Genomic DNA, 20,266 nt, shown 5'->3' on the forward strand with positions numbered 1-20,266 from the left:
GACTCAAGTCCGAGTCTAAGTCATTGCGTTGACTGCTCAGTTCCCAGTTTAAATTCTTGTTTAATCCGCTCTTTATAACTCTGTTCGGTGACATCAACCAGTTCGCATTCATAATAAACTAATTTTCCTAAATTTTAGCAGTTTCTGATCGCATTTTCAAGTACCGCTACCAATAGACGAAATCCCAATAGCGTGGTAACTTTACTATTTTTCAAAATTACAATGAAATGTCCGTATTGGACGCCTGAGTCTCGAGTCATATGACTTGGTCCGAGTCATGCGCGATGACTCGAGTCCACATCGAGTCAATACACAGATTGTCTCGAGTCGAGTAATTTCCGTATTTCGAGAAAATGCGTCAAGTCAAGTCGAGTCATCAGAAAATCGCGACTCGAATCGGACTCGAGTCGAGTCATGACTCGATTCATTACAACCCTGGAATTAACTCCAAATTGAAAAGAAATACAACAGACATCAGGCTCAGCTGTCTGGAGGGATTTTATGATGCAAATATTTGCAGCTTTTCTCTATTTTTTATACCAAATTTTACTGCAACTTTGATCAAATATTGCGTAAAAATATAAAGGAGTGATTTAAAAACATGCTATAAACTATTCCTAGTATGTTTCTATTCTCATTTATTCGCAGAACAAAGAGCTATATGATGGGTTAGCTGATTCTCAATGTTATCTATGACACAATGGCTTGCAAGCAAAGAAGTTCAACTACCCCTGCCAAGCACGACCGTGTCCGAACAATATGTAAATGATCGTTGTATTAATTCTGTCGTTTAAATTTGAGATGGTTTCCCGTTTAACAAACGCGCAGGCGAGGGCGCCGAAATTAACATTTTCACTGCGTCACCTTATTCAGGCTATTGATGCTGTTAAAGTCACCAAGAGTAAGTGTTTCTGCAACGCCTTGGGTCAAGTCTGCAGACCTAGGGGATCTAGGGTGTGTTATTTGACTTATTTTAGGGGGAGGGGGTTATTGCTATGCTGCTTGGCTTTTCGGGGGAAAATTATTCCCGCATCGAGTAATTTTCTTGCTGCGTAACGGCAAAAATATAACTTTGAATGTCCGTGAAATGGCAAAGTAACAAATTTCACAGCCTTGCAAGAACTAGGTCATACAACGGAACCTTTCGAGTATCTCATACCCTACCAATTCCACAAAAATTATAAATGCAACTTTTGTCAAAATTATGTGCAACTTTCCCGCGATTTTAGAGCAACAAAAACTAACAGCACTGCTTAGATAACATGAATAATCTAGTCTGCAAACAGGCAATTACACAAATGACAGATGTTATCATTAGGGCAAGTTTTTGTTGTACTATAATCGCGAGAAAGTTGCATTAAATTTTAACAAAATTTGCATTTATAATTGTTGTTGAATCAGTAGGGTAGGCTATGAGATGCTCGGAAGGTTCCGTTGTATAACCTAGTTCTTGCAGAGCCGTCAAATTTGTTACTTTATTGCCATTTAACGCACGGTCTGACGAAACCCATAAAAAATTACATTATTTTCGGCACATAGCAAGAAAATCACGCAATGCGGGAATAATTCCCTCCAAAAGCCTAACAGCATAGCGATAACCGCTCCCCCTAAAACAAGTCGTATAACACACCCCGAACCCCCTAGGTCTGCAAACTTGACCCAAGGCATGACAGGATAACTCACACCCGGTGACTTTAACAAAAGCAATGGCCTGAGACAGGTGACTCAGTGAAAATGTAATTTTTGACGATCTCGCCAGGGCGCTTGTGAAATGAAAACAATTTGAACAGCTTCTTTGAGGTACAGAACTTCAACATACAATTGTCTAGTATATTCATATTGAAATGAACCCGAATATCTTCGGCTGACACTCGTCAGGGGTAATCGTCAGCAACTAGTAGAGAATTGGAAAGAACAGCGTATATCAACAATCGTAACACAAAATATGACGTCACCAGCACGAAATGTCGAATACGAGAGCGTTCAATGTACTATTTTTAGATGATACACAAAACTCTTTTTGTTGACACAGCCTTGGCTGGTGTATTTTGAAAACTATTTCAAATTTAAAAGACGGAATTAATAAATCGAACTATTCAGATATTGTTTGGGCACGGTCGTGCTTGGCAGAGGTAGTTGAACTCCTTGCTTGCAATCCATTGTGTCATAACAGCGAGATGCAGCTAACCCCTCATATAGCTTTGTTTTGCAAATCGAAGAGAATCGAACCATACTAGAAATACTTTATGGCATGTTTTCAAATCACTCCTTTACATTTCAATGCAACATTTGATAAAAGTTGCAGTACAAATTGGCATGTAAAATGAAGAAAAGTTGCACTATAAAATCCCTCCAAACAGCTTAAACATCATAGTACATAGATTCTGAGTATCTAGGAAGCTGTCGGAAGCTGTAAAAAAAAGTTGCTAAAATTTGCCTTAGTTATCATCATAGAAAAACTATGGCTAACCTGTCTCATCCGTCGGCTACATTGACGTTGTGGAAAAACCAGTTGATCGAGGTCGCCCACGAGTCTTTCAGAGCCTTGTCGAATTTATTTCGAAAACGCTTTTCGGCCACGGCTTCGGCCTCGCTGAGAGCCAGAGAGTAGTGGAGATATTTCAGGTCGTCCTGGAAACACCCCGGTATCAAGATATCGCTAATTTTCAACAGCCAAACTAGAAAACGCAGTTAGAGTTTGCACCAAGAAGATGCGGGACTACCGTCAAAAATTTCCGCCAAGCACAGGCAGAAGTAGCAACCAAAAGCAACCATTTTTTTCCCCCGGATTCCGGGGATTCACGATTAAATTGTTAAGCTGCCTAAAAAAAAGCCGCTGCAAACCAAATTTGGATCGATTCCAACTGGTAGATGTGAACGCACAAGCGTTTGAAAATTTTCAATCATTATAAAAACAATTTTAAAAACTGTTTCAAACTTCACTGTTAACCCCGTGAAATTGTTATGTTGTTTAAAAGAACGATGCTCACCGATTATTGTTCACTTCCAGCGCAGTTGAAAATTTTGGATTCGCAAAAATAGCCGGGACAACGAATAATCCCAGAATATTGAACGAAAAACTGTAATAACTTCTATTCTACGGGTCGGAATTGCATCAAATTAGTCTTACGTCGTGTTCGTAGACAACTCAACAATTTCATGGGGTAGATGGTGAAATCTTAAATCTTTTTAAATAATAAATTCAAAATTTTAAAAATTCTGTGCGTTCACATCTACCAGTTGAAATCGAGCCAAATTTGGTGTGTAGTGTTTGTTTGAGGCAACCTATCAATTTGAACAACCCTAAAGCAGGGCATAGTTTGCCAGGAAACTGAAATCGCTTCAAGTGTATAAGCAGTCAAAAAACATAACCACTCACGTAAGTAGCGCATGTAGGCAAAACCAAGTGCTTACCTCTGACGTAAGCTCGGGCAGTCCCGACGACAACATGAGAGAGAAAAGCGCGATAAAGAGATTGCCGCGTCTGCGCAGCAGTTTGAACGCGCTGTCGCAAAGCTGAAGAAGAATATTCGGATAGATTCCGAAAAATATTTTCATTTTCGGCCAAAAATTTTTGCACCTTTCGAAACTTCAAGAATTCCTCTTTCGTGTCGGTTTTTCCTTTGTTGATGACGTGGATGAAGTCGTGCGCCAGCACGAAGGGCACGCGCTCCCTCTTGATGCCTAGCTTGGTCTTGAAATTGCCGAGGATGTGCCCGAAATCGATGTGGAAAAGCTGTTGAATGAAACCAATTCAATTTCCAAGTTTTTGCGAGTTCTAATTCTGAACTGATTTGGAAAATGGGTAGCAACCATTCTAATTGGAATATAATTTGGGAAATCTGGCAATTTTCTACTAGCCTATTTTCTTCAAATCCAACATTTCGTACTGCAATAACTTCACCGGTACTGGTTTGAATTGAGCCAAATTTGTTACCCGTCGTTTTTTTAGACAACTTATCAATTTTAGGGGTTGCCAGCCAGTAAAATTTGAAAAAATAAATTCATTTTTCCATAAATTTATAACTAACCCCAAAAGTTTTGCTTCTACACGTTTTACTTGAGCCAAATTTGGTGTGCGGCGTTTTTTTCAGCCAGCCTAACAATATTATCAAACGGCCGGTCAAATTTGAACAAGAAAATTAGTTTGGAACAACCATACTGTAAAGTTATGCCTAATTTTTGCAAATAAACTCGAGTCATTCCAGTGTTGTAATGACTCAAGTTATGATTTTCTGATGACTCGACTGACTCTTAAAATACGGAAATGATTCGACTCAACTCGAGTCAATCTGCGTATTGACTCGACTTGGACTGTGGGAGTCAATGTGCATGAGTCGAACCAAGTCATATGACTCGAGACTCAGACGGCCAAGACCGACATTTCATTGTCATTTCGAAGAATAGTAAAGTAACCACACTATGGGGATTTCGTCTATTGGTCCTGGTACTTGAAAATGCGAACAGAAACTGCTAAAGGTAAGGAAAATTAGTATATTATAAATGCGAACCATTTGATATCACCAAACTGAGTTATAAAAAGTGGATTTAACAAGACTCTAACAGGAAACTGATCAGTCAACATAATGACTTGGACTCGAGTCATAATACTATGACTTGGACTCGGACTTGACTCGGTGGTGAATTGAAAGTGACTCGACTTGACTCGAGTCAAAACTATAAAAGTAAGATTGACTTGTGACTTGATTACAACCCTGAGTCGATCTGTATGTCTGCCACGCTCCAACTACGATTCCCCAGAAAGTTACCTGGCCCCGTTCTGTCACCATGACGTTGTCAGAATGTCTGTCTCCTACGCCCAGCACATAGGTCGCCACGCAATAACCGGCGCACGAATACGTAAAGTTTTGAATTGCCGTTTCCAACCTGAAACAAGCCCCCGGTTAGGTGACACCGAATTCCAGCCCAAGTTTAATGCGAATCTCACGCTTCAGGCGTCTCGTTTTTAGACTTGATCCAGTCGAACAAGGACTCGTGCCTGAACGCTGCTCGGAATTTCCCGGCTTTTTCCCTTTGGATGTTGGCGATCGTGTTGGCTTGCGTCACGACCTGAACGGAGGCAGAATAAACATCTCCCGCAGGCACACAACTTCAATATACTATTAAATAGTATATCGATATTGAAATAAACCCGAATTTTTTAGCGTGACACTCGTCAGGGGTAATCGTCAGCAACTAGTAGAGAATTGGAAAGAACATTGTACATCAACAATCGTACCACCGATCCGTGGTGACTAATTTCAGATTAACAAGACATAGCATTGCGGCAAACAAACTACTGACGACTAGGGCAAGTTTTTGCAACTTTTGCAACTTTTTTTTACAGCTTCCGGCAGCTTCCCAAATACTCGGAAGTTATGTAGAATGTTGTTTTAAGGAATCTTATAGGGCAAATTTTTGCAACTTTTGTCCATTTTTTTTCATGCAACTTTTTGCATCATTTTCGATTTTTCATGAAAGTTTATTCGATTTTTCATGCAAACAACTCACTGGATATATTTGGTAGTATATTTAAATAGATCGGTCACTGTTTTTTTGAGAATTTTGGTGAAATACACGGCAAAATTCGACCGAAATACCGTAAATCAGCACTGAAGTAACGTAACGGGTATTTCTGGAGCTGAGTCGGAAAGTTGACCTGTTTTTTTCTAGTCAACCAATGGAGAATGTGGGTGGAAAACTGTATTTCGGGAGTGGAACCGGGAAGTTGAACTTTTTTTTATTCTAGTCAACCGACCAAAATGTGGTCTTAAATGCGACTTTTGCGAAAAATAAATGCAACTTTGCATGGATTTAGCTGCAACAAAAACTTGCCCTACAGATGACGATGCGAAGGGGTGCAATTTTTGATAAAATATTAAATTCTCGTGATACGGAAGGCATTTGGTTTGCTTGCCCTCACAATTTCACACATGAAGGCGACACAAACCAATCCAAAAACGACTTTTTACACCAGAAAATCAAAATTTTATTAAGAAATTTGCTTTAAAATGCGTTAATCTCAGTGGAAATACTGTAAAACCTGCTTCAGTACTCTGAAAAATTACTCCGTTACAGACCACCACTGTCGGTGACTTACTTCAATCATTCCTTGTTTATCCCCTGTGGACAAACACCCGTACGGTATCATCCTCAAATCCAACCCTTCCGATTTCCAGAGAGAATCCATGATGGAAATAATCTGAAGCGTCAGCATGTCTTGGCGCAGGTCTGAAAATTTGAAACCCCATTCAGATATTCAGTCAGTGGTTCTCAACCGGGGGTTCGCGAAGCAATTTCAGGGGGTCCGCGAAACCTCTAAATTAGCAAAATGTGTGATAAAGGTAGCGATTTTTACCTAAAAACCTTAAAAATCAACATTTTGACATTTTTACCTTGAAAAACATAATTTTGACCAAATTTTGACTTAACGTATGCAAATTAGGTGTTTCCCACATAATGCTTGGATTGACTCGAAAACTGACGAATTATTTACTTGAAAAAACTTTATTTTAAAGAAATCTGGCCCTAGAAAGAATTCCAGTAGTTATTACAACACAAATAATGGCAGAAATAATATTTGTTGTAGTACAACGAGAGATGCTTTCCTACATTCTCGGGTAGAAATTGTCCGTCATATTGCTAAGTAGCTTGCCAAGAATCCAAAGAAGGATCAACAGCCGCAGTTGTTGGCTGACAACACTGAAGTTGTCCGTACACTGCTTGGGACAGACCGTGTTGCTTCATTCTGACAATAATGTCCAAATCACAAGTTTTCATCACGCACTTCTTGATATAAGAACCATGCAATGCCCACGCAGTCTTGCTTCAGTTAGGATATTGCGGTACGTTGAGCATAACACCATGTTAATAGCCAAATTGCCAATAGCCTGCTGATAAAAACAGATCCCTGTTTAGAGATGTTTTGATGGGGTTTTGGAATAAATTCGCTTGCAGAAAAATCTGTTCTCTCCTGTGATATGCATAGCCGCTATTCCAGAATGAGCTCAAGATGAGCTACTAGATTGAAATGACTAAGCTGGACGTTATATTGCTGCCATATATATTGTGATCAAACGCAAAGGTGTCGTCGGAAGCGCTAATAATGATAATAACGAATTATCCTTAATGTGCTGTAAAACTGCCATTATATTCTTTTCTGGGCCGCATAAAAGGTACACATTTCAACTTCTCACGTCTTTCACACTGTTATAATGAGTGATAAACGACTCAGACCAATTGCTCAGCTTTTCGAGTTTGCCCAGATCTACAAAATAGAAAGAAATCCTACCATCTCCATTCTTGTATATGACGCTGACTTTGTTGGTGGCCAAATTGGAATTCTTGAAAACCAGCCACAAAGGACGCATCTTGCTCCTCATCACTTTGCATTTGTCCGTTCTGAGAATGGAGACAAACAATACACAATTGAATAATACATTCATATTGAAGTAAACCCGAATATTTTTGCCACAGGCAATCGTCATCAATTAGTAGAGATTTCAAAAGTGCTTTGCCGGTAGAAAATCCCAGCATCATGAATGAAAACTTAAATAACTTCGCCTCTAACGGTCGGAATTGCATCAAATTTGTTTTGCATCATTTTGGTAGACAGCTAGACAATTTCATGGGGTTGACAGTAAAATTTGAAAAAAAAAATTCATGCTTCATAATAAATTCATAAATTTCAATTGCCAGTCGATACTGGTTGGAATTGGGCCAAATTTCCTGTGTAGCGTTTTTCTATGCAACCTAACAATTTAATCAGTGAATCCCCAGGATCCGGAAAAAAAAGTTATTCTTATACAACCGTAATACACACATTTGAGTTTTCTCTAGATGCAAGTTCAAATTTTCATTGAAAAACTCACAATGCTTTCTCAAGAATGATCCCGGGATTTAACGGACATTCAATGTCGCTCAGAGCATTGGAATACGACTCCTGTTTCATGCACGACAGCAACGCGTTTTTTCCGTATTTATTCACTTCGTTTTGTTTGATTTGCGGAGATTTCACCTGAAAACATCAACAAGATTTATTGCCGTACGTGCCGGAGACTAAAACGTTGTACTCACCAATTCGTTGAGAGACTTCATTTTGAGCAGAGCGTTGTGCTGAGCGTGGAGACAATCGATATGAGAGATGTTTCCGAACAAGTACGCTTCCAATATGAGCGTAAAACGACCGCTAACAAACGGGTTCGATAATTCGGATCTGGAGAAAAGTGTACGTCATAGTTGAACGAATAGAAAATTTTCAGCCTTTGCAAAGAATTACAATTCTAGCTTATACATTTGTCCAAACTGGATTACAACAAGAATTACCAAATTTGCAAAAAATTACAAACTTCGTTGAAATAGATCCCAAATTAGGAAGAAATATAACAGAATCAATTTCAGTTGATATCAAATCAGAGTTCTCCTGTAACGTTTTCAGGAAACCAGAAATTAAATTAGATTTAAAATCAGAGCATAGAGACATTTTGCAAGTTAGATTACCGACATTTTGCTCCAATTAGTCCGATTAAACAACTAGAACAGGGGTCACCAACCTTTTGGCAACCAAGAGCTACTTTTGGGTACTGATTGAAGCGACGGGCTACCATTTATTCCCGCCGTTTACCCTTGCCAGACACAATTTCCGCTTTGATATTCTTGGCATTGGGAAGGTATCGCATAGCGGTAAGACTTCTAATAGATTCTTTTAAATCAAAACATCTCATTTCAACCAGTTAGCCTCTAAGACTTTTTAGGAAATTGCGAATTACTTCGCACCGTGTTTGTATAAATTATATAACAACTGTAAGCACGTCACACGTTAGACTAGATATCGTGTTATATGTTTCTAAACCAGTCAGTGGGAGGCCTGGCATTGCATGCCGTCAACTAGTGCACTGTACTCTGGTATGTAACTTACACTGCAACTCTGAGTGAGTGTTCCAGATGTGCATTAGTGAGGCGTGTTCTGAGTTTGTTTTTTGATGACGGCCTTGTCCGCAAAGGCTGATTCACAACGATAAGTTGAACCAAACACGCTTGCAGCCTTCATAGCTGCTGTGCATTCACCAATGTACTTTTCCGTGTCAACAAGGCACCAAAAGTTTGCTGCAGCTTTGTGGGCTTTGAGGTGGAGGTGATTTTGCAGTGGTACAATTTCTATCTCTAACTGTTTGGCATCCAGACATGACAGATTTCATTATACCTGACAGCAGCATCGATTACAGAAAGTTAGAAACATGGTGCTACAAATTGCGTCGAGTGTGAGAGAGACAAGCTGTGTCAAAATATGCAATACGCAATGGGCATACTGCATCTGCCAGTACGCCACCGCTATTTGCTACCGGATAGTAACGTTGTTTACTACTTTGGCATTGTCCGGGACTGTGAGCTACCATAAAGGAACCCCCACCACTTCATGAAGACCGTGGATGGCATGCCGCCATATCGCCTGTATGGGCACTGGGCAGTACGCCGTAGGCCTATTCTATGTCTTCGATATCTTGTTATTCTACTACATGTTGGTATATTACTAATTGTAATTGGGGATATTTGATATCATCATTTTAAGTGTTTATATATATGTATTGTCATTTCTAAGTCACATGTTCTAGTGTGATTTAAACAAAAATAGCTAATTAAATCACTCAATTTATATAATTGAAAGCTCACTGGTGATAATCTGACGAATATTGGCAAATATTGCTATTCAATCTATTTTTAGAACAGGCTCGCAGGCCACTCATCTGGTGCCATCGGGCACCAGGTTGGTGACCCCTGAACTAGAATTACCCAGTGGTCCAAGGCTGGCTGCATCTGGACACCGCACCTCACCAGGCGCGTAGCCAGCCGAAAAATAAGGGATGGGTTTGAAATAAAAGAGGGGGGGGTTCGATTTTCTTCGAATTCAGTAACGTAGCATCGAATCATTAGGGTCAAGTATATGCGATGCGTGAATAACGATTATACAACATCCCCGTGTTCGCGATTATAGGCGTATGATAAGCTTGTCGACGAGTCCGGAAGTGCCGTTAACTAGCGACTCCCAGATCTGTCGTGAAAAATGAAATACGCACGCGTCGAACATTTAAATTCGCGCGCTTATCAAAGCGTCCAACAATTAAACACGCCCGCACATCTATGCGTCTTACGTCTAACGTAGCCTCGGCGACGATTCGCGCAAGTAAAAATGTACGAGTTTTTATCCGTGCTATAATGACGCCGATTTCAGGTGGTTCAAATCTTACCTCTTCAGCCTACTGGACTATAACTGAAGACTAATGGAAATCAATTACGCATGTACGTACGCACGCGTCGAACATGATTACGGACATTCGGTGTCATTCAGTTACGAGATGTCACTCTTTAATCACAATCGCTAATCATCATATACTTAATAGCATTTTATCCAAGCCATCGAGAAATAGGAGCCAAACCATGGTAGGCCCAAGACGCGGTAGTTAGGCTAGCGATATCTTTAGTACTAGGCCTATTGCAGATGCGATTGTGTAGGCCAGCGAAGATATCGTGCACACCAAGCCAATGCAGATGTGATTGTGAAGGCCAGTGACGATATCGTGCGCACAGGGCCTATTGCAGACGTGATTATTGAAGCTAGCGGAATAAGGCTTGTTGGAGACGCGGTAAATCAGGCTAGTAATGATTGCCGAACGCGCGACAATGAATGACCTGATTTCGCAATCATCTCAGCGGTAGATCATGTCGCGTTACATTGTGCAGTGCGCACGGACGAATCTCGCTAATTAGCAACACGCCTTTCGTTAATTGGCCGCGCCTTTCGTTAATCGGCCCCGCGCAATACTGATAATACGACTTATTGAATTGCAACCGAGTATTAGCGTCAGAGCGGTCATTCAAATAGGGCGAGGTTTCGCGTAAAGGAGGGGGTTTCTCGTTTCTAAAGGAGTGGGTTTCGACCCCCCGAAAACCCCCCATGGCTACGCGCCTGCACCTCACGATTTTTTGCTGACTCGAGTCATTGTACATGACTCGATACTAGGACGGCCAAGACAGACATTTCATTGTAACTTCGCAGAAAAGTAAAGTTACCACATGATTGGTACTTCGTCTATTAGTAAGGATACTTGGAAAATAGCGTCAGAAACTAAATAAGTGACATTGTCTTGTGACTTGGTTACAACCCTGCGTCACGGAGATCATCGATATTAGTTAACCTTTAATGGACACTACCGAAATTACCTTCAAAGTGTAATATTGACTCGATAACCGGAATAGGTCTGACTCACTTCAAATGCCAGAAGAGATAATGTCCAATTTTTCTGTTGTCCCACGCTCTCTCCAGCAGATAAGTCACCAGAGGGTTGTCAATGTACGGTTCGTATTTGATGACCTGCACCAGTTGCAGAAGATATTGCTGCAGTTGGTCGGCTCTGTGAAGAAACGAGGGTCGAAATAGTTTGAGAGGGCAGGCGCAGAACTTCAATAAACAATTGAATAGTATATCATCGGGGTCGTAATGACTTTGAGTCATGACTCGACTCGCGATTTTACGGTGACTTGGCTCGACTCATCCTGTAAAATATATAAATAATGACTCGACTTGTACTCGAGTCAATACCAGGGTTGTAATATTTCGAGTCATGACTCGACTTGAGTCCGGCTCGTGTCACGATTTTCTGATGACTCGCCTTGACTCGAATCATATTTTCAAAATATTGAAATGACTCGACTCGAGTCACAATTTTCTGACGACTCGAGTCATATTTTCAAAATGCTGAAATTACTCGACTCGAGTCATGATTTTCTGATGACTCGAGTCATATTTTCAAAATGCTGAAATGACTCGACTCGAGTCACGATTTCCTGACGACTCGACTCGAGTCATATTTTCAAAATGCTGAACTGACCGACTCGAGTCAATCTGTGTATTGACTCAACTTGGACTCGACTCATTGCGCATGACTCAAACCAAGTCGTATGACTCGAGACTCAGACGGCTAAAACCGACATTTCATTGTAATTTTGAAGAATAGTAAAGTAACCTCCCTATTGGGATTTTGTGTATTGTACTGGTAGTTAAAAATGCGACCGGAAACTGCTAAAAGTGAGGAAAATTAGTATATTATAATCGCGAATCATTCGATATCACCAAACAGAGTTATAAAAAGTGGGTTTAACAAGACTTTAAACGGAAACTGAGCAGTCAAAACAATAACTTGGACTCTGACTCGACCCTCTAATCGCTGACTTGGACTCGTACTTGACTCGGTGGTGTATTGAAGATGACTCGACTCGACTTGACTTGAGTCAAAACTATAAAAGTGAGATTGACTTGTGACTTGATTATAACCTTGATCAATACACAAATTGACTCGAGTCAAGTCAATAAAAAATCGTGACTCGAACCGTTGAACCCTGACCTGGACTCGGACTTGGAGCTGAATTGAAAATGACTCAACTTGACTGGAGTTAAAACTATAAAAATTGAATAGTCTGATATTCGTATCGAAACGAACCCGAATATTTTCGGCTGACACTCGTCAGGGGCAATCGTCAGCACCTAGTATACATTTCAAAAGGACTTGGTATATCGACATTTGTATTTCCAAATCTATGTCTCATTATTAGATCTTACTTGACGCTGCGTAAACAATTCACTGCGAATTTTCTGACTTGCGGGTCTGCGTAATGGCAATCTAACAGCATGAGGGCGTAGTCTGGTTCGATATGAGGCCACGAAGATAATAAACTTTGCATCTGAAACAAAAAATGCTCATTGTCATCATCAGATTATTAGTAATCTGATTAATAATCTAATTCTTTCAAAAACGCAACAAGATTTCGTGACAATGTGAAGACGGCAATGGCGATAACTGAAATTTTTTTTCACATTACATCAGAAATAGACGTACTCAACTCGTAAAAACTTGGAAATTGAGCCTCAGCCATTAACTGCATGAAAAATTGTGATCATAAAATGTTTGAAATTCAGTGCTGGACAACCAGAAAATATTCAGCCCTGAACCAAATTAGATTAGAATTCGAATAACAGCTGCATAGTTTTTTCCAAATTACATGAGAATTATAATGATAGCGAGTTCAGCGACACAGTTGGTTACTAATTAAATCAAAATCAGAATTATAGCTACACAGTTTGTTTGGAAATTAAGTTAGAGTTAGAATTATATCCAGTTATTTTTCGAAATTAAACGACAATTAAGACGATAGCTACACAGTTGTTTTCAGCATTAGATTAGGAACAACTGAATTTGCAAAGACTTGAAAATTTAATTAAATAAAAAAAAAACATTTGACAAATTAATTTAGAATTAGACCACCGTAATTTCGCACGAATACTCAGACTAGAATTACATCAGTACATACCTGCACTACGTGGGTGCGAGAGCTCCAATTCACAGACGACAGAAGCCTGCTCAGCCTTTCTGGGTAATGGTCCCTGCATTCCATTCGAAGTTTCCTGTAATAACCCCACGTGGCGTCACAGTGTCTCTACTCAATTACGAGCGGGGCGTGGCAATTTCAAAGACATGTCAAAGGAGAAGAACTAGGGAAGGAAATTCTGAGAAGTAGGGTTGTTCGAAAATAATTTTTTTTCGGGGATTCACTGATTACATTGTTAGGCTGCCTAAAAACGCCGTACACCAAATTTGGCTCGATTTCAACAGGTGGATATGAACGCACAGGGCTGAGAAAATTTCTGGAAGCTAGCAAAAAATGTTAGGCATTGTTCTTTTAGACTACTTTACAATTTCACGGGGTTGACGGTGAGATTTGAAAAATTTCAATTTTTGGATAATAAATCCAAGAATTTAATCGGATTTACCAGACGTAATCAAGCCGAACTTGGTGTGCAACGCTTTTGAGGCAACCTAACAATGAAATCAGTGAATCCGGGGTAAAAAGTTAGTTTTGAACAACCCTAGACGCGCGTCACACGGTTCCCGTGACAATTTCACTCATAAAATCAATGCAAACTGATCCCCAAACTACTTTCTACTTTTTAAAATCCAGATTGTAAAGAATTGGGAGAACACGAAAAAATCAAAAGTACTTTTTACTGACAACTTCTGAACGACGAACAGGCTTTAACAAGACTTCCGTTCTCAAGAGAGGAAGAATAATTCTCACCAAAGAAGAGCCTTTTCCTCCTCATCCTGGTCCACGGAGGGATTCTCCAGATACTGGTGCAGCTGTTGGATGTGGGACTTTGGCGCGCTTTGAAGAATTTCGTAATTGGAAAGGAGGATCCGGGCCGCTTCCGCCATCACCTGCACGGAAAAGATTCGGGAGCATAGAAGATCTCGCCGTTTCGAATTCCGTGTTGTCGAGTTCCGTGCATCGAGAAGATTTTCAGCGTAGGTCCAAATTAGATTAGAACTACTAACTACGAAGTAGATTAAAATCAAAATTTTAACGGTCAATTTTTTCCAAATCAGATCAGAATTAGCATTATAGTTACTAGGGACGGTGTGAACGTGAGGTTCACGTTCGCGTTCTGGGTGTGAACCTCCGAAATTTAGAGGTTCACGTTCACAAACGAACCTTGGTAGGTTCTGCACTGTGAACCTTTTTCATATATTAAAATTTTCACTTCATTATACCATCTTTGGTTGAAATTTATTGCATTTCAACTGTGCATGGCGTTGGCAGCAATAAAAAACGAACACTACACGAGCATGCACCTTGGTAATCTGAGATGTTTTAGTTGCTTTGTTACAAAAGTTGGCTCGAAATATATACGGGATCAATCTCGATTTAATATGTTTATTGTATCATAAAACCCAAATCCATTCGATTGCGGTGTTGGCTACTGCTGTATAACTTGTTAATGGGGTATTACTGGTAGCGAGTATAGAAACCCGTTTTACACTCCGCTCAATATCAACGTCGCCGGGGCCGGCGATATTCGTATGCTCCGACTTAGCAGTACTCAGACGCCGAATACATTGTCCAGTCTGACCTATACACCGTTTGTGCATAAGCTTATATTCCCTTGCAAATCCTCGTCGGAATTGTTGGCAAAGCGACGGAAGAACTTGATTTTATGGGATTATTATATCATGTGATTGCCCAAGTTGATACATTTGACGACGTTTAAAACGTCAATATGTACTTCAGCATTGTGGCATTATGCGTTCTGGCGAGTCGTGGGTAGGTATAGTGACTATCACTTCACTGAAATGTAGGGTTAGAATTAGATATTTGACGTCACGTGACGTCATGAGGTTCACGTTCGCGTTCACACAGAACCTTTCAAAAAGGTTCGCGTTCACACGAACCTGAACCTTTCAGAGGTTCACACCATCCCTAATAGTTACACAAATTTTTTCGAAATTATTTTACAATTGGAATTAGACCTTTTTTTAAAGTTAGATTAGAATGATAGCTACACTGTTTTTCCAAATTAGATTAGAATTAGAAATACAGCTTCACAACGGTTTCCAAATTAGATTACACTTACAGTTATGTTTTTTTCCAAATTGGTTAAAAATTAGTATGAAGCTACGCATTTTTTTCCAAATTAGATTCCAATTAGAACGATAGCTACACAGCTTTTTCCAACTTAGACTAGAATTAGAATTATATCCACTGTTATTCCTCAAAATTAGATTCCAATTAGAACATTAGCTAAGCAGTTTTTCCAAATTAGATAGAAATTTGAATTATAGCTACACAGGTTGTTTATTTCAAATTAGGTTAGCATTAAAATTTTATCCGGTTATTTCTCAAAATTAGATTACAATTAGAATGATAGCTATGCAATTTTTTCCAAATTCAATGACAATTAGAATGATAGCTACGCAGTTTTTTACAAATTAGACTAGAATTAGAATTATATCCACGGTTATTTTTCCAAATTAGATCACAATCAGAACGTTAGCCACGCAATTTTTCCAAATTAGATCAAAATTTGAATTATAACTACACAGTTTTTTTTCCAAATTAGATTAGAAAGGACTGAATTAGCAAAAACTTGAAAATCGATTCGAATTCCAAATTAGAAATAATCACATAAAAATCTCAGAACTAATATGAGAGCATAGAACCATTTCACAAATTAGATTGGAATTATGTTACCGGGATTTCGCTCCAATTAGTCTAATTAGCCAACTAGAATTATCTTGTCCAGTCTGTTCACAAACCTACCTCCTCGTAGGAAGGATACTCCAGCGGTCCGGAGTGGTCCAGAGATATCTCAATGAACGGGCCATCATCCTCGGTCCTGCAGACGCCGACGCCACGCAAGTTCAAAGAGTCTTTCTCCATATTATCCGGCCATTGCCAGCAAGTCATCTTGTGCTGAAAACGTAATTCTTGATAATGGTTGTTGCATGGGATGGGTGGGTGGCAGGGTTGCAATGACTTGAGTCATGATTCATGACCTGACTCGAGTTTGACTCAAGTCGCAATTTTGCTATGACTTAATTTGACTAGAGTCATTTTCATTAATTTGGAAAATGACTCGACTTGTACTAGAGGTTGTTGCGCATGACTCGAGTCTGACTTGAGTCGCGTTTTCTATCGACTCGATTTGACTCGAGTCATTTTCACAAATACGGATGACGTGTAAAGGTTGTTGCGCATGACTCGAGTCTGACTTGAGTCGCGATTTTTATCGACTCGATTTGACTCGAGTCATTTTCACAAATACGGATGACGTGGCGAGATAGCGCAGTGGTATAATCCGCGGCTGCAACACCAATGGGTGCGGGTTCGAGTCCGACCGAGGTCGACTTCCGAATTCCGATACCGAAGTGTTGGAGGTTTACCTAGGCTCCTCCTCGCCACCGCATCCGCGTCAGCGGTGTCTTACAAAAGCCTAGAGGTGGGCCGTGCTATAAGTCGGCAGTTACGGAAAATAAGAAGAATATCGGCCTGGTGTAAATGACCATAGTAGTCGACAAACACCATGAATACCCCAAAACAAACAAACGGATGACGTGTAAAGGTTGTTGCGCATGACTCGAGTCTGACTTGAGTCGCGATTTTTATCGACTCGATTAGACTCGAGTCATTTTCACAAATACGGATGACGTGTAGAGGTTGTTGAGCATGACTCGAGTCTGACTCCAGGCATGACTTTTATCGACTCGATTTGACTCGAGTAATTTTCATAAACACGGAAAATGACTCGACTCTGACTCCAGACATGACTTTTATCGACTCGATTTGACTCGAGTCATTTTCATAAACACGGAAGATGACTCGACTTATACTCGAGGTTGTTGCGCATGACTCGAGTCTGACATGAGTCACGATTTTTTTCGACTCGATTTGACTTGAGTCACTTTTATAGATATCAAAAATGACTCGACTTGTACTCGAGGTTATTGTACATGACTCAAGTCTGACTTGAGACACGATACTGAGAACAAATTGGCTCATTAGTATACTATGAAGGTAGAAACGTGAATTTACCTTTCCATTTTTCAAGACACCCAAGTAGTCGAAAACGTTCATATTCACCCAGAACAGCGGCGTCGCGGCGGAATATTGCGCTGCCATACTCACGAGCTGGCAAATGAAATATTATAAAAAAATAAAAAACATTCACGAGCGATTTCAGTCCAAACCCACTTTTTTGTCGTTCTTTTTCGTTCTGCTCTGTTTATCGTTCTGTTTGGGCTGTTTCCTGATGTCCTTTTTGTCAATCGAGCAGATCGCGATGCAGAGTCTCGCGTTTCGCGGGAGGTTCTGTATTGTGATGTCAAAAGGCAGGACTTCGTTCCACTGTTGCTCGGCGCCTGTCGCATGACAATCTCAAATCAGTTTTGCGAAAACCTTGACTCATTTGGTTCATTTGGCTCATTTGGTTCATTTGGTTTGCGCAGTCGGAGGCTGTCATTGTTGGTGCTGGAGCAGCAGAAACATCGTCAGACTTGTGCAAACTAACAATATAGTTAAATGACAGTCAACAAACTAACGGTTTTCCGAGAAGTTCTCGTTGTATAACAACAGCCCGCAAATCAGATTCAATCACTTTTTAGGCAAAGCTGCTTACTGCGAGAAAAAAATCGAAAGACTCACCTCCGCCATCTTGTGGGCTGCTCGTATAACACGCGTTGCACAGACTTTCCATCCCATGAACGAGACCGATATGTACGACGAGCTGCACGACACAGAAATATTATTTTACAATTTTTAATTTATCACTTGTTCTCAACCTTGAACAAAGCGAGGAGCCCTTACGCCAATCTGTAATGTTCAGTCGACACGCTAACGGCTACCGTTAGCCTAATTACAAACGAGTTTATTAATAATGAAGATAGGGAATCGGCATTTCAGAAGGACATCGGCTGGATTTCGAACCACTACACACTGCACAGTTCACACTAGGGCTGTTCAAAACTTTTTTTCAAATTTTATTGGCAACTTCCTACTTGATAAAATTTCCCAAAAAAATGCTGCAAGTCGAATTTCCCTACATTTAACCTATGTAAGAAAAAGTTTACGATTTATTTAATTTAAAATACATAAAAATATTGTCAAATTTTACTGGCTACCTCATCAAATTGTTGGGTTGTCTGAAAAAAAAACGATTCACGCCAAAATTAGCTCAATTCCAACCAGTAGAAGCGAAGTTATCCAGTTGGCTACATAATTTCGGACTCGCAATAAATAATATTAGGGTGACAAATTCTTCAATTATTTATCATAGATCTACCCACTATGATTGATGATTGGAAATCCTAAATTTTGAACATTTCCTATATAGCGATGCTTCTATAGGTTGGAACTGAGCAAAAATTGGTGTGCAACGTTATTTAGGCAATAATTTTATCATGCAGCCACTAAAATCTGAAATAAAAAAATTCTAACAGCCCTACTGCACACGGCGTGCACGTTACCTTCTTTTTGTCCAAATTCAAATTTATGTTGCCCGTTCTCACAACAGTGACGTTGAAAGTGCTATCGCTGGTCCACACCGACTTTGTGTTGTGTCTCTTCCCCACTACGGGAGGTATGTCGTCAAGCTGAGGAAGAGATGATCAGATAGACATGTCAGAAGATAATCTTGGAGATACCGGACTCCAATATACAATTGTATCGTATATTCATACTGAAATAAACCAGTATATTTCGAATTCGCACTCCATCCAATTTGGGACAACCGTCTGCAGCTAGCAGAGAATTGGAAAGAACATAGGACTCGAGTCATTTTTTTCAAATACGTAAAATGACTCAATCTGTGTACTGACTCGACTTGTACTCGAGTCATTGCGCATGACTCGAACCAAGTCATATGACTCGAGACTATGACGGCCAAGACAGACATTACATTCTGACTTCGAAGAATAGTAAAGTCACCATATTATTGGTATTTAGTCTATCAGTCCTGATACTTGTAAAATACGGCCAGAAACTGTCAGGACTGAGGAAAATTACGATATTATGGATACAAGACATTCTCTATCACTCGGGCAGAGTTGAAAAATGTGGCTTGCATCGGATTGAACACAAAACTGAACAGTGAACATAACGAGACACAGCCCCATGCCTCGGACTAACTGACTTGGACTTCGACTTGACTCGGTGATGAATTAAAAATGACTCGACTTGGACTCGAGTCGAAACTATAAAAGTGAGATTGACTTCTGACTCGGAACCTTGCGACTTGGTTACAAGCCTACATGGAAAGAATATTTTGTGATACGATTGTTGATACACAATGTTTTTTCCTATTATCTACTAGTTGCAGACGATTACCCCTGACGAGTGAAAGGGTTCATTTCAGTATGAATATATTATTTATTCTATATATCGTCGCTGCGGAATCAAAATAGCTCATGTCCGTTTTATACATTTTGAGACAATTCACTCCATCTAGTGTTTGTAGTGTTTGGTGTTTGTAGTGTTTGGTGTTTAGTGTAAAGTGTTTATTTTCTCTCGTCCATACCTTGGCCATGATCGACTTTGCAGTACTGTGATTAACATAAATATGGCCAATTATGTCCGGAAAAATGAAAATTGAAGAAAAAACTTGATTTTCTCTCACTTTAAAGAATGCATCTAAAATTTGAATAATAGACAACATATAAAAATAGTACACTACAAATTCCTTACCTTGACGGTTTCAAATCCGTAAGTAGAATGAGAGAGAAGAGGCCTGACCGGTTTGACGTGGAGCAATTGCAACTGAGCCGTTTCTGGGTACGAATTGTCGTTGCCGTGGACTTTCCTTATCAGGTATTTGCGTAAAGCCTGCGGGCAGATAGCATTGCAGTGAATGCGAATGTGAATTATTTTTTTTAAAATTCCGGATTCA

The 20,266-nt window shown here is 39.9% G+C and overlaps 1 protein-coding gene and 1 long non-coding RNA gene across 3 annotated transcripts in view; one reads left to right on the plus strand and one right to left on the minus strand.

The window, feature by feature from the left end:
- Positions 1–20,266, minus strand: part of LOC145456156 (phosphatidylinositol 4,5-bisphosphate 3-kinase catalytic subunit beta isoform-like) — a 32,945-nt gene that overhangs the window by 770 nt on the left and 11,909 nt on the right. For both annotated transcript variants that reach the window (XM_080334218.1, XM_080334217.1), the window contains exons 7-25: positions 20,065–20,202; positions 18,849–18,974; positions 18,028–18,109; positions 17,578–17,744; positions 17,419–17,514; positions 16,147–16,299; positions 14,128–14,267; positions 13,363–13,456; positions 12,614–12,735; positions 11,265–11,408; positions 8,077–8,215; positions 7,872–8,017; positions 7,292–7,401; positions 6,101–6,231; positions 4,949–5,070; positions 4,770–4,887; positions 3,581–3,736; positions 3,415–3,516; positions 2,471–2,631 (exon numbers count right to left, since the gene is read on the minus strand). In XM_080334218.1, the coding sequence (XP_080190344.1) occupies positions 2,476–2,631; positions 3,415–3,516; positions 3,581–3,736; positions 4,770–4,887; positions 4,949–5,070; positions 6,101–6,231; positions 7,292–7,401; positions 7,872–8,017; positions 8,077–8,215; positions 11,265–11,408; positions 12,614–12,735; positions 13,363–13,456; positions 14,128–14,267; positions 16,147–16,299; positions 17,419–17,514; positions 17,578–17,744; positions 18,028–18,109; positions 18,849–18,974; positions 20,065–20,202 (2,442 nt within the window). In that variant the 3' untranslated portion in view covers positions 2,471–2,475. The remainder of the gene's footprint in view (positions 1–2,470; positions 2,632–3,414; positions 3,517–3,580; positions 3,737–4,769; positions 4,888–4,948; positions 5,071–6,100; positions 6,232–7,291; positions 7,402–7,871; positions 8,018–8,076; positions 8,216–11,264; positions 11,409–12,613; positions 12,736–13,362; positions 13,457–14,127; positions 14,268–16,146; positions 16,300–17,418; positions 17,515–17,577; positions 17,745–18,027; positions 18,110–18,848; positions 18,975–20,064; positions 20,203–20,266) is intronic.
- Positions 3,195–20,266, plus strand: part of LOC145456159 (uncharacterized) — a 45,009-nt gene continuing 27,937 nt past the window's right edge. The window contains exon 1 of the long non-coding RNA XR_013920513.1: positions 3,195–3,267. This is a non-coding gene — a long non-coding RNA (uncharacterized LOC145456159). The remainder of the gene's footprint in view (positions 3,268–20,266) is intronic.

This window comes from Botryllus schlosseri, chromosome 14 (genome assembly GCF_051294905.1).
Source record: "Botryllus schlosseri isolate E-star chromosome 14, Bs_hap1, whole genome shotgun sequence".
Taxonomy (NCBI): domain Eukaryota; kingdom Metazoa; phylum Chordata; class Ascidiacea; order Stolidobranchia; family Styelidae; genus Botryllus; species Botryllus schlosseri.